This window comes from Protopterus annectens, chromosome 1.part2 (genome assembly GCF_019279795.1).
Source record: "Protopterus annectens isolate FY-2018-M chromosome 1.part2, PAN1.0, whole genome shotgun sequence".
NCBI classification, from domain to species: Eukaryota; Metazoa; Chordata; order Ceratodontiformes; family Protopteridae; genus Protopterus; species Protopterus annectens.
The window spans coordinates 998,734,689-998,751,570 of NC_056727.1; the positions used below are offsets into that span (position 1 = coordinate 998,734,689).

At 42.1% G+C, this 16,882-nt stretch overlaps 1 protein-coding gene across 1 annotated transcript in view; it reads right to left on the reverse strand.

Annotated features, from left to right (window-relative positions):
* CLSPN (claspin) overlaps positions 1–16,882 on the reverse strand; it is a 699,079-nt gene that overhangs the window by 335,147 nt on the left and 347,050 nt on the right. The window contains exon 15 of the mRNA XM_044059962.1: positions 15,675–15,756. Within this exon, the coding sequence (XP_043915897.1) occupies positions 15,675–15,756 (82 nt within the window). The remainder of the gene's footprint in view (positions 1–15,674; positions 15,757–16,882) is intronic.

The following is a 16,882-nucleotide window of genomic DNA, read 5'->3' on the forward strand; positions in this document are numbered from 1 at the left end:
TTGAGGCTTCAGAGATCCTTAATGCATGTTTGTAGTCTTCTTTTTCCAGAACAAAATGAAACAGATAAAAAGTGTTCTTGATCTGACATCACAGGTAAAATAGTGTGGATGCCCTATGAGTCTACTTAACCTTTTCAACTAAAAGAGAGAGGGCCTGGATGTGGTCTGGCACAACACTGTGTGGTATTAATGCTGTCACAACCTTTCAGACATTTCCCTGTGGTGGACTGACTGGTAATCTTCCTCCTAGAGGTATTAGAGATGGGGGTAAGGTGAAAGTAGAAATGGACTAAGCAGTCAGTCAGCAGTCATTACTTTAGTAGAGTTTTTCATCATAACTGATCTCTGTTACCAAGACTGTGGTTATTTTGCTTTCCAGGCATACAGCTTCTTTAATCCTTGCAACTACTGTAGTTGCCAAGTTTTCTTTCTGTAAAAGGAGCAGAATTTAGTGGAAGACCTTCTAAAATGCACTGGAGTACGACAGTAAAAATGTTAATCACATTCTCAATCTTAGTGCCTTTCTTATAGTTATTCAATGATTTCCTGAAGCTTGCAACCAGTGGTGCATCTAACATCTGGCTTTTTTAGTGTCTGGAAAACGCTGAGCCCTGACATAAGGATGTTTTCTAATCATCATCATATCCATACCAATAAACTAACCTTCAATGTCTCAACCACACAAAATAAACTTGGTCTTCACTTTTTCTTCTAGTTCATCAGCTCTGAAAAAATTTCCCCTAAAGGGAGTTATCAGAAATGCCTTGGGCCAGGTTTTATTTTTCTTACTGCAACTGTACCATAGAGAGTTGGTAATTAATTGCTCTTATTGACAGGGACAGGTATGTATATGCCTTTTTGTCAAATCTATCAAGAACCCAATTTTTCAATATCCTTTCATTGAGTTTCAAGAGTCGTCGTCCCCACCCCACCTCAGATCCCTTGTGAATAACCAATCAATTTTAGGATGAGACTTTTTTTCAATAAATACAAATTTCTCCTGCACTCTACAAAGGTTATCTAGCTTCTTTGGAAAAAAAAAGTGGGTATGAATCAGTTTCTAAAGAAAATATATACATCAAGGAATAAAAGAATGATAAGAGGAATTGTCAAGAGAAGCAGTCTTCATCAACACGTCATACCTACTTTATCTGTCCATTTCAAACAGTATTCTCACCTGGTGAGGATTACAGTGGTACCAAACTGAGCATTCATTATCCTTAGCATCAGTCCCCAGCTGACCCTGGGAGATGCAAGGGAAGTGGATACATAGAATCCCTCCAATGTGTTCTGGAGTCTACCCCAGGACATCATCATACCAGTGGGCCAAGCCTGGAACATGTCAGGGAGCGGTATTTTCAGTGGCATTCCAAAACATGTCCGGATATACTCCTCAAGCCACAGGATCAGTGGCTGCACTGCATCATCCAGAACCACCAAGCTCCTACTGTATAAAGAATGCAGCAGGCCAACTACCTTGGCAATGGATCGCATTTCTACCTAGTATTTGTAAAGTAAAATTGTGTACACTTACCATAAATGCAGATGTTCAAGTGTATTCACTGTTGCAGTCATTACATTTGGGTAATCTGCTGGCAGGTTGCCCTCAGTCGGCCTGATTAACAAAGTCTTGGGTCCTGCGTTGGTTGCTGTACCTTCTTCCATGACGTCAGGTCGTCAGGGGTATAAAACATGCAGCCGATACCATTACATCAGTTTTTCTTGCCCCAGATGTCAGGTGCCCCCCAAATGGGGAGCCAATATTTAAGTAATTAAAAACACAAAAATATGCCTCCAAACAAAAGCAAATACACCAAAAAGGCTTTTAAGCATAGTAAAGGAAAAAAGAGGTATAGCAAGAGAAAAAACGGGGTTGGAGGGAGGGTAACCGGGACTGCAACAGTGAATACACTCTAACATCTACATTTATGGCAAGTGTACACAACTGTACTATGTTCTTCGTCTTTCACTGTTGCAGTCATTACATTTGGGTATTTTCCCAAAGCTATGGTTGGGAGGATGGAATTATACAGCATTAGGACCAGCTACAAGGCCCTGCAGGACAGCAGAGGCAAATCTAGCTCTGGATTTAGAGAAGAAAGGTAAATGGTAATGTTTGGTGAACGTATGAACTGAGATCCAGGTAGCAGCTTCTAGAATGTCTCTGGTAGGAATACCTCTAAGAAAGGCTGTAGAAGTAGATGCAGCCCTGCTGGAATGAGGTCTGATCTCCTGGGGGATAGTTTTACCATGGTGCATATAGCAGAAACGAATACAATTGCTTATCCATTTGGAAATAGCCTGTTTTGAAATAGCCTTTCCCTCTGCCCCTGCAGCAAATGCCACCAGTAGTTGTTCAGATTTTCTTTGAGATTTTGTCCTGTTTAAGTAAAATCTAAGTTGTCTATGTACATCCAATGAATGCAGAATCCATTCCCCCTTGTTCTACGGATTGGGAAAGAAAGTTGGAAAATGAATGGTCTGATTAACAGCCACACTGGATACCACCTTAGGCATGAAGGATGGATTGGTCCTGAGAGACACCCTGTCCGCATGAAAAATAATGAAAGGCTCCACTGCCATAAGAGCCTGTAATTCGGAACTCCTTCTAGCTGAAGTGACTGCTAAAAGGAAAGCTGTTTTCCAGGAGAGAAATTTTAAGTCTGCAGTAACAGCTGACTCAAAAGGAGGGAGAGTGAGTTTTTCCAATACAAAACTGAGGTCCCAGGCAGGGGTTGGAGCTCTCCTGGGTAGTCTTAAGTTTTTGGCCACTCTGAGATACGGTTTTAGCAGAGGATGAGAGAAGAGGGGAAGTTCTGTGTTATAATGAGCTGAAATGGCTGAGGCATGGATTTTAATGGAAGAAAAGGAGAGGTCCTTGTGAAGCATCTCAGTTAAATATTGTAAATTCTGAGGAATATTGGGCACTGTTGTGCTTATCCCCTTGTGATTAGTTCCATGCACAGAATCTTTTCCATTTGTCAGCATAAGATTTTCTAGTACTAGGCCTTCTTGCCACCAAAACGACATCCATCACAGGTTTACTATGGGATGGCAAGGGTGAATTTAGGTGATTAGCCACACTGCAAGATTCAAAGTTTGGAGCTGAGTGTGCAGAATTTGGTTGTTCTGCTGAGACAGTAAAAGTAAGGTGTCTGAGGCAGGTGCCATGGTGGAAGTTGTGACGCATTGCGCAGGAGTGGGTACCAGTGTTGGCGAGGCCAGTCTGGAGCAATCAAAATAATTTTTGGTTTGTCCTGTTTGACTTTTAGTAAAACCTTGGAGAGCAGAGGCAGAAGGGGAAAAGCATAGACTGATAGGTTTTTCCAGCTGAATGATAGAGCATCCACTTTCCAGGCTTTTTTGTGATGAGTTCTTGTTGTCCAACTGATAGTTCTGGGGTGAGGCAAAAAGATCCATGTCTGGACACCCCCCCTCCCATTTGCGTGCCAACATGTTGAAAATCCATGCTTCCAGTTTCCATTCGTATGGGTCCATGAGATTTCTGCTTGGTTTGTCTGCCAGAGTATTCAGCTTTCCTGGCAGGAATTGAGCTTGCAGTTGAACTTGGTAGGTCAAGGACATGTTCCACAATGACATGGCTAGTCTGCAAAAGGGGTAGGAGTGTGTACCCCCCCCTGCTCATTTATGTACCACATAACTGTTGTGTTGTCTGTCTTTATCATTAATTGTCCTGAATGAAGGTAGTCCTTGAAGGCTGTCAGAGCATTCTGTACAGCTAGCATCTGTTTTTAATTGATATGAATATGCATTTAATTTGGGCTCCATTTGCCCTGAATGCACTTTCCTGCCAGATGAGCCCCCAAGCATAGTTTGATGTGTCTGCAGTTAGGGTTTGGGAGGCAGGGGGTGGAGTGAATGTCAGTCCCTTGTTTTGGTGGCAGGCCTCAGTCCCTTGTTTTGGTGGCAGGCCTCTGCCCACCATAGGAACTCTAGTTGCAGGCAAGTTATGATAGGAATTATTGTTTTCAGGCTGTGATAATGTTGACTCCATAAACTCTTTAAATAGCAATGAAGTTTCCTCATATGCAGTCTTGTATATGGAATTAGAAGAATGTGGGAGGCCATGAACCCAAAGGCGTGCAGAATTTGTCTTGCAAACAGTAGGGTTTTTGTGGCCACCTGTTTGAAGTAAGTCACCAAATGAATTTGCTTTTCTGGCGTAAGGTAAGCCATCTGGGCAGTTGTATTCAAGCTTGCACCCAGGAATGTAATTTTTTGAGAGGGTACCAGTTGTGATTTCTTTTTGTTTATGGTGTACCCTAGACAAGTTGGAACCCTTTTCACAAATGCCAGATGTTTTAGAAGAATGTACTTGTTTTCTGCCTGAATTAGACAATCGTCCAGGTATGGATATATTTGAATATTTCTTTGCCTGCAAAATGCAATTACTGGAGCCAGGCACTTTGTGAAGACGCTTGGTGCAGTAGATAAGCCAAAGGGAAGTGCAGAGAACTGGTAATGCAAGTAGCCTGCTTTGAAGCGGAGGTATCTTCTGCAAGATTCCCAGACTGGGATATGCAGGTAAGCCAAGTCTAGAGTTACCAACCAGGCATCTTTGCCTAGCATAGGAAGTAACTGTTGAGTTAGCATTTTGAATTTTGGAATTTCCAGAAATGTGTTTAGAGTAGATAGGTCCAGAATTGGACACCATGATTTGTCTTTTCTGGGTACCAGGAAAAGTCTTGAATAGAAGCCTTGCTCCTTTTCCTTTTCTGGTACTGGTTGAATAGCCTCCATTGTTCATTAGGGACAGTACTTGTTTCTAGGCCTCTGTCCACTGATTTGGGGGCAGGTCTGGCCATCAGTTTGGGATTGGCAACGTGTGGAAATGAAATCTGCATCCCTGGGATACTATATTTAAAACCCATTTGTCCTGGGTTATAAGTTGCCAGTTTCTTGCATGAAGTGCCAGTTTTCCTCCCAAAGGTGCGGCTAAAAGGTAAGTGCTTGGTAAGTGTAAAGGGAAGTCATTGAGACTGTTTACCATAGGGAGGTGCCTTGTTTCCAGATTTGGAGGAGGAGGCACCCCATTGTTTTGTTCTAAAAATCCCTTGTGAATGAAACCTAGAGCCTTTGGAATGTCTGGGTTTGACTTGAGTGACTCTCGAAGGAACTGGAAAGGACCAGTTCTTAGTAGGCCAGTGCCTACTAAAGCTTGGAGGTTGCACTTGTAAGAAATCTTTCACAGTTTGCATAGATTTAGCTTTATCTTCCATCTTTTTTAAAACTTCTTCAGCCTTATTGCCAAAGAGACGGTCCTGTTGTAAAGGAGCATCCAACAATTTTGCTTTAACATGATCAGGCAGAGTTTGCTCTTTGAGCGAAGCATACCTTCTAAGCACAGACCCAGTTACAGCAGCCCTGCAAAAGACCTCCAAACCATCAAAACCACATTGCAAAGTACGTTTTCCAACTTGTTCAGCTGAATGCAATAAATCCTGTAAATCTTTATTTTCCACACAGTCAGAAATTAACATTTTCTGTTTAAGCAGTCCCATGATATGCTGTTGATATCTTAGCATATGAAACTGACAGTTTAAAGCCCTGCTTGCCAAGGTTGCACAAGTGTAAACCTTCTTACCCAATCTATCCAGCGCCCTGGTATCTTTATCAGAAAGGGTAGGATTTTTAGCATTAGCTGCCTTAATGCCCTTGGGACCCCTGAGAAATGGTTTCAGGATCTGCAATAGGATTTTTGAAAAGGAATTTTTGGGCATCAGGAACCCTGTAGTAGCTGTCTGGCTTACAAGGAGCCAGAGGCAGAGAATCAGGAGCCGTACTAGATTCTGAAAAAACATCATCAACTATGTCTAGAACAGGAAGAATAGCCAAAGACTTATGCTGAGGAAGAAGAAGAAAATCCCCAAGTCTCTTTTTAGATTCAGAGAAGTCCTGACTTTCCCAGTGGAAGTGTTCCCTTAAGGTATGCAAAGTTTCCCCAAAAGAGAAATCCTCAGGGGGAGAAGCAGAAGGAATGGAATCTTCTGCATCAGAGTCCTTATAAGTAGGTATAGACAAATCCTGTTTAATAGAAGAGTCAGAAGAAATAGGATCCTGTTCAGAAGAAATAGGATCCTGTTCAGAAGATTCATAATCAATGTCTTGCCTAGGCCTCTTAGAGGGGGGGGGGGGGGGGATAGCTACCCCTGATCAGAGCAATTCAATCTTCAGTCATTTTGATCATTTGTTTTATTGGCATAGGGGCCTGCACATGTGGCCCAGGCATCTGTTTTTTAGACATAGATTTAGTTTTTGGCCTTAGTTTTGAAGATGGTGTTGGTCTAATATACAAATCTATAGGCCTGAAAACACCCTCAAAAGCCGGTACACCTGCACAGTACCCATCTAAGGTAGAGACATCCGCGGGTTCCATAACTGAAGCCTCTCACAGCATACCGGACTCCGAATGGGTCTCAGTAGAGGCCTGCGATTCAGAAGTAGCAGGTATCAGGGGCTGCAAAAGCGCCTCACTGACTACCGGCGAACCAGCGACTGGCTTAGGAGAAGCGTCATTGTCAGTTTTGGACCTCGACGGCCTGTCTGCCTTTTTCTTTGCGTTTTTTAGGTAGTCGGATTGCTAATAAAGGACATTTCTGGGTAATTAAAGTGTGAGCCAAAATATTTTGAAGCAAAAATATACCAACGTTTAATAGTGTGTTGATTAAATTTAGCACAAAACCAACAGCAAGGTACATTGTGGTCAGTGCCTAGGCAAGGAATACAGTACAAATGAAAATCCTTATGAGGTATTTGCTTCCCACAAGTAATGCAATTATTAACTTTTACTGACATCGGTAAGGAGCAAGAAAAAGTTTCCCCAGTGGGGTACTTAGCTTTTTAGTTGAAGACTTCGGTTGTGAAACTCGAAAATGAAAATTTAAGGAGTCGGCCGACCGGCACTTGCGAACTGCTTCTGCTTCGGGCACCGCGCAGCAAGAAAGACTGATGTAATGGCATCGGCTGCATGTTTTATAGCCCTGATGTCATGGAACAAGTGACAGCAACTAACGCAGGACCCAAGACTTTGTTAATCAGGCCGACTGAGGGCAACCTGCCAGCAGATTACCCAAATGTAATGACTGCAACAGTGAAACACAAAGAACATCCTCATCCTTTTGGTCACCATCCATAACTCATGAACCTTTCCAAGGATGGAAGCAAAAAATAACCAGTAAACTAATAAATTCATCTATAACTCCATTCTTACCTCACCTTCACCATTCGCATACAACAATGCTGCATCCTATTTTGTACTCTTTACCTTCAGTTACAAACAAGACTAGAAGATAATTACAACCCTCTGAGGCAAATGCTCCTCTCCCTCACCTAGCGAAAGCAATCCACTTCTTCAGGACAGATTAGATTTATGACTTGTGATTTTGAGGTGATGAGTTTCACCACCACCTCACAATCTGTGATCCACTTTAGCACACACAGAGCAAGACATTTGAGACCAAGAGGACACAATGATTTGCAACCTAAATGTGACCCATACATTGCCATACCTCATTCTCCAGACCTTGGCTACCTAACCAATATAAAGTCTTGGGTCCTGCGTCGGTTGCCATCTCATCTTCCATGACGTCAGGTCGTCAGGGATATAAAACATGCAGCCGACACCATTTTAATCAGTCCCAGATGATGGGGAGCAAATATATATATATATATATATATATATATATATATATATATATATATATTAAAAAGCAAATACACCACAAAGGCTTTTGAAGATAGTGAAGGATAGAGAAAAGGTATAGAAAAGGGGGGTGGTGGGTGGGTAACCCGGACTGCAACAGTGAATACACTCAAACATCTACATTTATGGTAAGTGTACACAACTGTTCTATGTTCTTCATGTTTCACTGTTGGAGACATTACATTTGGATAGAATCCCAATGCTATGGATGGGAGGATGGAACTAGACAGCATTAGGAGCGGCTATAAGGCCCTGCAAGACTGCAGTGGCAAAGCCTGCCCTGGATTTGGAGATGAGAGGTAAATGATAATGCTTTGTGAAGGTGTGAACAGAGCTCCAAGTAGCAGCTACTAGAATGTCTCTGGTTGGGACCCCTCTGAGAAAAGCTGCTGAAGTAGAGGCAGCCATGGTGGAATGTTATCTGATCCCCTTGGGCACAGGTTTACCATGGTGTAAATAGCAGAAACAAATGCAGTGGCTTATCCATTTAGAAATGGCCTGTTTTGATATAGCCTTCCCCTCTGATCCTGCAGCAAACGCTACCAGTAGTTGCTCAGACTTTCCAAGAGATTTGGTCCTATTTAAGCAGGATCTTAACTGTCTGTGTAAATCCAATGAATGCAGAATCCGCTCCCCCTTGCTCTGTGGATTTGGGTAAAATGTTGGCAGGTGAATGGCCTGGTTAACAGCCACACTGGATACCACCTTAAGCATAAAAGAAGGACTGGTCCTAAGGGACACTCTGTCTGGGTAAAATATAATGAAAGGCTCCACTGCCATGAGAGCCTATAGTTCTGAAACCAAGATAGAAATTTTATATCCGCAGTAGCTGCTGGTTCAAAAGGAGGCAGGGTGAGTTTTTCCAGCACAAAATTGAGGTCCCATGCAGGAGTTGGTGCTCTTCTGTGAGGCCTTAAATTTTTGGACCCTCTAAGATACTGTTTTAGCAGTGGATGAGAAAAGAGGGGATGCTCTGTGTTGTAATGAGCTGAGATGGCGGAGGCATGGATTTTTATTGAAGAAAAAGGAAGGCCCTTGGCTCCAGCATCTCAGTCAGGTATTGTAAAATCTGAGGAATATTGGGCTTTGCTGTGTCTATTCCTTGTGCTTGGTTCCAAGCACAGAATCTCTTTCATTTATTAGCATAAGATTTTTTAGTACTAGGCCTTCTGGCTTCCAAAATGACATCCATCACAGATTTACTGAGAGGTGTGGTTTGAATAATTAGTTGATTAGCCATGCTGCCAGACTCAGAGTTTGGATCAGAGTGTGCAGAATTTGATAGTTCTGCTGAGACAGTAAATGAGGTATATGAGGCAAGTACCATGGAGGAAGTTGAGACATATTCCTTAGAAATGGGTACCAGTGCTGGCGTGGCCAGTCCGGAGCAATTAGAATCATTTTTGGTTTTAGTAAGACCTTGGAAAGCAGAGGCAGAGGGGGAAAGGCACAGACTGACAGGTTTTCCAGCTGAAGGAGAGAGCATCTGCTTTCATTGCTTTTTTGTGATTATTTCTTGTGCAGAATTTGTCCAGCTGATAATTCTGGGGAGAGGCAAATAGATCTATGTCGGGGCTCCCCCATTTCTGTGTTAACATGCTGAAGATTTGTGGATCCAGTTTCCATTCGTGAGGGTCCATAATATTTCTGCTTAGGTCGTCTGCCAGAGTATTTTGCTTTCCTGGCAGGAATTGAGCTTGAAGATGTATCTGGTAAGTCAAAGCTGTGTTTCACAAGGCCATGGCTAGTCTGCAAAGGGGGTAGGAATGTGTACTCCCCTGCTTTTTTATGAAACCACATAACTGTGGTGTTGTCCGTCTTTTATCAGTAGTTGTCCTGGATGAAGTAAGTCCTTGAAGGCTGTCAGAGCATTCTGAACAGCTAGCATCTCTTTCTGGTTGATATCCAGATGCATTTAGTTTGGGCTCCATTTGCCCTGAATGAAACTCCTTGCCAGGTGGGCCCCCCAAAGCATAGTCTGATGCATCTGTAGTTAGGGTTTGGGTGGCAGGGGGTAGAGTGAATGACAGTCCCTCGTTTTGGTGACATGTCTCTGCCCACCAAAGAAATTCCTGTTGTAGGCAGGGAATGAGAGGGATCAGAGTTTCCAGGCTGTGATAATGTTGACTCCATAAACTCTTTTGGTACTATTGAAGTTTCCTCATATGCAGTCTCGCATATGGAATTAGTAGAATGCAGGATGCCATGAACCCCAAAGCCTGCAGAACATGTCTTGCAGATAACTGGGTTTTTGTTGCTATTTGTTTGAAGTATGTTGTCAGTTGCCTTTGTTTGTCTGGTGTGAGGTAAGCCATCTGGGCAGCTGTATTCAAGCTTACACCCAGGAATGTAATTATTTGAGAGGGTACCAGTTGTGATTTCTTTTCTTTTATGATGTACCCTAGGCATGCTAGAAGCCTTTTTACAAACGCCAGATGTTGAAGAGTGTCCTTGTCCTCTGCTTGAATGAGACAATCGTCCAGATAAGGATAAATTTGAATGCTTTTTTGTCTGCAAAATGCAATAACTGGTGCCAGGCACTTTGTAAAGACCCTGGGCAAAGTAGAAAAGCCAAAGGGCAGTGCAGAGAATTGGTAATGCAAAAAGCCTGTTTTGAAGCGGAGGTATCTTCTGCATGACTCCCTTATTGGGATATGCAGGTATGCCTCTAAGTCTAGAGTTACTAACCAAGCATTCCTGCCTATCATAGGCAGTAGCTGTTGTAAAGTTAGCATTTTGAAATGTCCAGGTACGTGTTCAGAATCGATAAGTCCAGTATTGGATGCCAAGAATAGTCTTTTCTGGGTACCAGGAAAAGTCTTGAATAAAAACTTTGCCCTTTTTCCTTTTCTGGTACCGGCTGAATAGCCCCCATATCCATGAGGGACTTGACTTGTTTCTGGGCCTCTGCCCACTGGTTTTGTGGCAGATCCGGCCATCCGTTTGAAATTGGCAAAGTATGGAAATTAAATCTGTACCCCTGGGATACTATGTTTAATACCCACTTGTCCTTGTAATTGACTGCCAATTTTGAGCATGAAGTGCTAGGTTTTCCCCCAAGGGGGATGCTAAAAGATAAGTGCTTAGTGCAGGTAGAGGAAAGTCATTAAGACTGCTTACTATAGGGTTGTGCTTGGTTTCCTCCAGATTTGGAGGTGGAGGCACCCCATTGCTTTGATCTGTAAGAACCCTGTGATTGGTATCTGAATCCTTTTGAGCGGCTGGATTTGCCCTGAGTGGCTCTGTTGGACACAGGAAAGGACCAATTTTTAGAAGGTCAGTGCCTACTGAACCTGGGTGGCTGCACTTGCAAGAAATCTTTTACAGTTTGCATAGATTTAGCTTTGTCTTCCATTTTCTTTAAAACCTCTTCTGCCTTATTACCAAAAAGAGTATCATGCTGTAAAGGTGCATCCAACAATTTAGCTTTAACATGATCAGACAGATTTTGCTCCTTGAGCCAGGCATGCCTTCCAATCACAGATCCAGTAATGGCGACCCTACAAGAGGCCTCCAAGGAATCAAAACCACATTGCAAAGTATGCTTCCCAACCTGTTCTGCTGAATGCAATAATTCCTGTAACTCTATTTTCCACACAATCAGAAATCAACATCATTTTCTGTTTCAGTAAGCCCATAACATGCTGTTGGTATTTAAGCATATGAAACTGGCAGTTTAAAGCCCTGATTGCCAAGGTTGCAGACGTATAAACCTTCTTACCCCATCTATCCAGCGCCATGGAATCTCTATCAGAAGGGGTAGGATTTTTGGCTGTAGAGGCCTTTACACCCTTAAGACCCTGAGAAAGTCTCAGGATCAGCAGCAGGATTTTTGAAAAGAAAATTGTGGGAGTCAGGAACCCTGTAATATCTGTCTGGCTTACTAGGAACCGGAGACAGGGAATCAGGAGCTATGCTTGATTCCGAAAACACATCAACAATGTCTAATACAGGAGGTACTGCCAAAGGCCTATGCTGAGGGAGAAGGAAATCCCTCGGCCTCTTTTTTGATTCAGCGAAGTCCTGATTCTCCCAGTGAAAATGTTCCCTTAAAGTATGCAGACTCGCTCCAAAAGAGTAATCCTCAGGAGGAGATGCAGATGGGATGGATTCCTCTGCATCAGAACCCTCACAGGGTGGAATAGAAAATTCCTGATCAGAAGTGGACTCAGAAGAAATGGAAACCTGGTCTGAAGATTCATAGTCAGTGCCTTGCCTAGGCCTCTTAGGGGGGGAGGGGGGTTGGGAACCCCTAATCAAGGTAATTAAATCCTCAGCCATTTTGATCATCTGTTTTTTAGGCATAGGGACCTGAGCACGTGGCTCATGCGTCGGTTTTTTAGACACAAATTGTTTTTCACCTTGTTTTTGTTGCTGGCGTCGATTTAATGTAAAAAGGCTTGAAAACACCCTCAGAAGCCGGTACCTACTCAGCACCCATCCAAGGAAGAGACATCCGCGGGTTCAATATTCTGAGAATCTCGCAGCATACCAGACTCCGGATGGGTCTCGGTAGAGTCCTGCAACTCAAAAGTAGTGGGTATCCGGGGCTGCGAAAGCGCCTCACTGAGTACCGGCAAACCGGCGACTGGCTTAGGAAAAGCTTCGTCGTCCGTTTTGGACCTAGACAGTCTGTCTTTTTCTTTGCATTTTTTGTGAACTCCGGTAGTCGGATTGCTAACAGACGACATTTCAGGATAATTAAATCTTGGACCAAAATATTTAGAAGCAAAACTATACTGACGCTCAATAGTGCATTGGTTAAATCTAGCACAGAACCGACAGCAAGGCATGTTATGATCAGGTCCTAGGCAAGGAATACAGTAAAAAAGAAAATCCTTATGAGGTATTTGCTTCCCACAAGTAATGCAATTATTAACATTTACTGACATCGGTAAGAATCAAGAAAAAGTTTCCCCAATGGGGTACTTAGCTTTAGTTTGAAGACTTTGGTTCTGAAACTCGAATACAAAAATTTCAGGAGTCTGCCAACCGGCACTTGTGAACTGCTTCTGCTTCGGGCACCGCACGGCAAGAAAGACAGATTAAAATGGCGTCGGCTGCATGTTTTATACCCCTGACGACCTGATGTCATGGAAGAGGAGACAGCAACCAACACAGGACCGAAGACTTTGTTATTCAGGCTGACTGAGGGCAACCTGCCAGCAGGTTACCCAAATGGAAGAAGAAGAAGAAGAATGCAACAGTGAAACACGAAGAACATCTCCTCAATCTTAACATGATCTTTTTTGGAGATTAAAGTTCTCCACCAGTACAATTTAATGGCCAATTCCATCGCGCTCTCTCTCTCTCTCTCAAGCAGTCAGCCTCTGCAGGAAAGCCAGACAAAATGGAATCCATCACTTGACAGCATCACGTCCCAGAACAGAAGACCTCAAATCAGCATATGCACGGGGTTCCAAGATATCAGATCAGCACAAGCTAGGGATTCCGTATTTTCTTACCAATCTGAGGAAGTAAGAGCAAAAAGGTCAACATTTCCCATTTTGACCAGAAGCAGTCCCTGAAACAAAAGGCTCAAGAAGAGCTGATGATTGAGAGCCTTCTATAGAAAAAGAAAGTGCTTTAGGGCAAAATGAAATCAAAGCTAACCAAAAAAGAAAGCTTGGGCATCCAGGGAACTAATATACAAACTCCAGGCACAAGGCTGCCAAGCCAGCAATTGTGGACCAGATATTTACGTACAAGTATGAGCACGATGACCTCCAACCAATGAGCAACTCATTCATGGCTGTCAGAAAAATCATTCATACAGGGAGTGAAAGGGCCCCAAGGGAGCCTTCTAACCTATAGTCAAATAAGCTTCCACCTAAGACACCTGTAAAATATTCACTGCAAGTTCCAGAAAAAGCTCCCCCCACAAACAAAATGTCCAATACATGGTGTGTCTGAAAATGCAGATGCTGAAACTGCAGGGAAAAATCAAAATGTTTGTCAGGGAGACCCCCTCCCCCGCACTACTCATTGTTTAGGATTATTCGCTCCAGCCCACCTTACTTATACATATCATCGTTCAAGTTGAATGATATCAGGGCAAGCAAAAATCACTGGTAAGGGTGAAATGGCCCATACAATCACAATCTTGCTAAGAATAGAAACTTTTGGGGATTTAGTTGAAGCACTAGCCTTTGGGCTGTTAAGAGTTTGATCCCATGTAGATATCCCCCTAGAAATTGATAGCATAACGCTCTCCTTTTCAGTCATGTAGAAACTTTCACTATTCACACCATATCTTTAAAAACCACAACCGATAATGAAGCAGCCTGTTCCAAAGATGTTGCATCTCCCAAAATTCCCTGTTGAGGAACCAGGACACAGAAACAGAGCACACACCACCCTGTGTAGTGTAGGAAAGACTCTATGCACCAGTATTGTGAAAGACAGTAGTTGTATATTTTCACTTTGTTTGAAAATTCTTTTGCCAGATGATTAGACATCTCTTCTTTTCACCAGAAGGAAGGAAGTGGAGGAGATGCAAACCACCTACAAAAGCATACTGATTATCCAACTCTTCTCGTTAAAAATCTTAAAGGAAAACTCCACTCTAAAACTAAAAAAAAAAATCTGTTTTTTCACTCTGTCGTTGTTTCCTGATCTGTTTAACAACTCAAAATCACTCTAAGTGCTTTATTTGTAATTTTAGCCTGTTTTCTACAACATAGCTACCAATGGGGCTTAATGCATCAACGTGATCTTGTTCTCCCCTCAGCCCTCTTTCCCATAATGCTTTGTATGACTCATGCCAGACATAAGGAAGTAACTTTGAATTCCCATGCCATTGACATATAATGGGATTTGTGAGGGTCACTGTTATTTTCTTCACCTTGTTTTACACTGTACTTAGAAGTTATCCAGCTACAGCCAGAAAAGTAACTAAATTGCAGGCCTTTTTTCAGTGTTTTCTTTTGTTCAAGAGGAATTGAGAGTCCCTTCCCCCCACACTACTCTTCGACTAAAAAAGAAAACCCTGCAATTTAGTTACTTTTCTGACTGTAGCTGGATAACTGGATAACTTAAGTATAATGTAATACAAGGTCTGAGCCAAACATAAATGAGGGTGATTAGAGACAGAAAAAAAGCAGTCCTTTTACAGAAGGCAAAGAAAATAACAGTGACTAACAAATTCCATTATATGCCAATGGCATGGGAATTCAAAGTTACTTCCTTATGTCTGGCATGAGTCATACAAAGTATTATGAGAAAGACAGAGGGTTGAGAGAGAACAAAATCATGTTGATACATCAAACCCCATTGGTAGCCATGTTGTGGAAGAGAGGCTAAAATTACAAATAAAGCACTTGAGTGATTTTGAGGTGTTAAAATAGGTCAGGAAACAAAGATACAGTGAAAAAAAATATTTTTTTTAGTTCTAGGGTGGTTTTCCTTTAAAGTAGCACAATGTTCACATATTGTCACTGTGATGATTTTCTCAGACAGAACAGGCACCATGAGTGTCAGCCTCCAAAAAAGAATCAGAAGTCTACTACATCATTTAAAAACTTACATCATGTTTGTTTTTAATACCCTGAGTGTGTGTATTAAAAAAAAACAATTTCACTACATATAAACAGAGAAAGGCTTCTACTTAACACTCAAAATTAAAGGCCTACAGAACAAGACAAAATTCAAGAAACAAAGCAGGATGACTGTTCATTTCAGATGCCAAAAGAGCAGAATTCTGCATTCAAAGAGAGGAACCCCCATACATGCAATGTGTGGGAATGTAACTAGACATACCAAGTTATAGCAAATTCCTTAAAAGGATAAGGAGCAGGGAAGTGTCAACTTCTGGCAAATTTCTAAATGTGATTTCCTTTAGAAATAATCTGTGTGAGGGCATCAGTAATACATCCTTCACAAAGTACTATTAAACGAAATATAAAATATTTCCCAAGGAGAAATACGTATTAAAATACATTACTGTGCAAACCTCTTCATCAGAATTAAAAGCTTCATCATCTGTTACAAGCTGAAATTCTCCATCAACTTCCTCATCTTCCTCATCTTCTTCCCTAAAATATAAAATGTTAAAGTTTATTATGTTATAACAGTGACTATTACCAGCAATTATCATGGGGCACTCCAAACTACTGTAACTTTAATGTTTGTCATTACTTAGAAATAACACATTTTTTTCTTACTATTAACAATTAGTCAATGAAGATGAATCTCCTCAATGGATCCTATGGTTAGATTTTTCTCCCTTTCCGCTAATCAGCATTCAACTTTTTTGTCCCCACACATTCTCCTGCTCAAGGACAAATGTGCTGTTAAAAAAAAAGTATTCATTCCCCACACCTGCCAGGTGTAAATCTAGAAATGGTAATGAGGATTTGGCAAAACAATGTTAACGAGTTATATAACAGTACATACTTAATACAGTTATAAGTACCACAGACAAGGCTGGCTGAAGGGACCGTCTGTCTACAGGGGGAATGAATGGAAAGTACTCCTGATTCATAACAGAAGGTTCTCTTCAAAGTTCAATGATGGATCTTAATCGATCTACAGTTACAGTAACAATTTGTTACGGCTAAGAATGAAGACCCTCCATGATGGCTGCTAGGTTAGATCAAGTCCTGAGAAGTAAGCCACCAGTACAGAATGAGCCACAGCACAACAGAAAAAATGCTCAAAATTAATACCTCAGATAAAAACCTAGAAAGAAGGGGCACAATTCTCAGACCACCATGCTTGGAGAAAGGAAGCACTACAGGTCATAATCTGCAGCAGCTAAGTGTCACAAGATAGACTAAGCAAGAACTCCTAATATGCAGTGGAATTGACTTTAAACACCACAGGACAGCCCCAATCAATCTCCAAGCCAATAGTAAAAGCAATTTGCAATGCGAGTTCTACCCATCGGGGCGAGGGGGATGACTATCTGTCTGACTAGAACAACTGCAACCTCAGGGAACCCATCCTCAGAGTATTCCAAGACTGCACACCTCCAAAGAATGAAGCCCCCCCCCCAACCAGTTTCTGACCCTATACAAAACAGGGAGAAGAAAGGACAGTCTCTTAGTGATCAGATAACCACCTTTCCCAGATAAAGTGAAAATGACACTGGGAACCCAAGAAGGGGACAAAGGCAATTCTCCCACTTGCAGAATTAAAGGTCTAGGAACCACAGGCAGA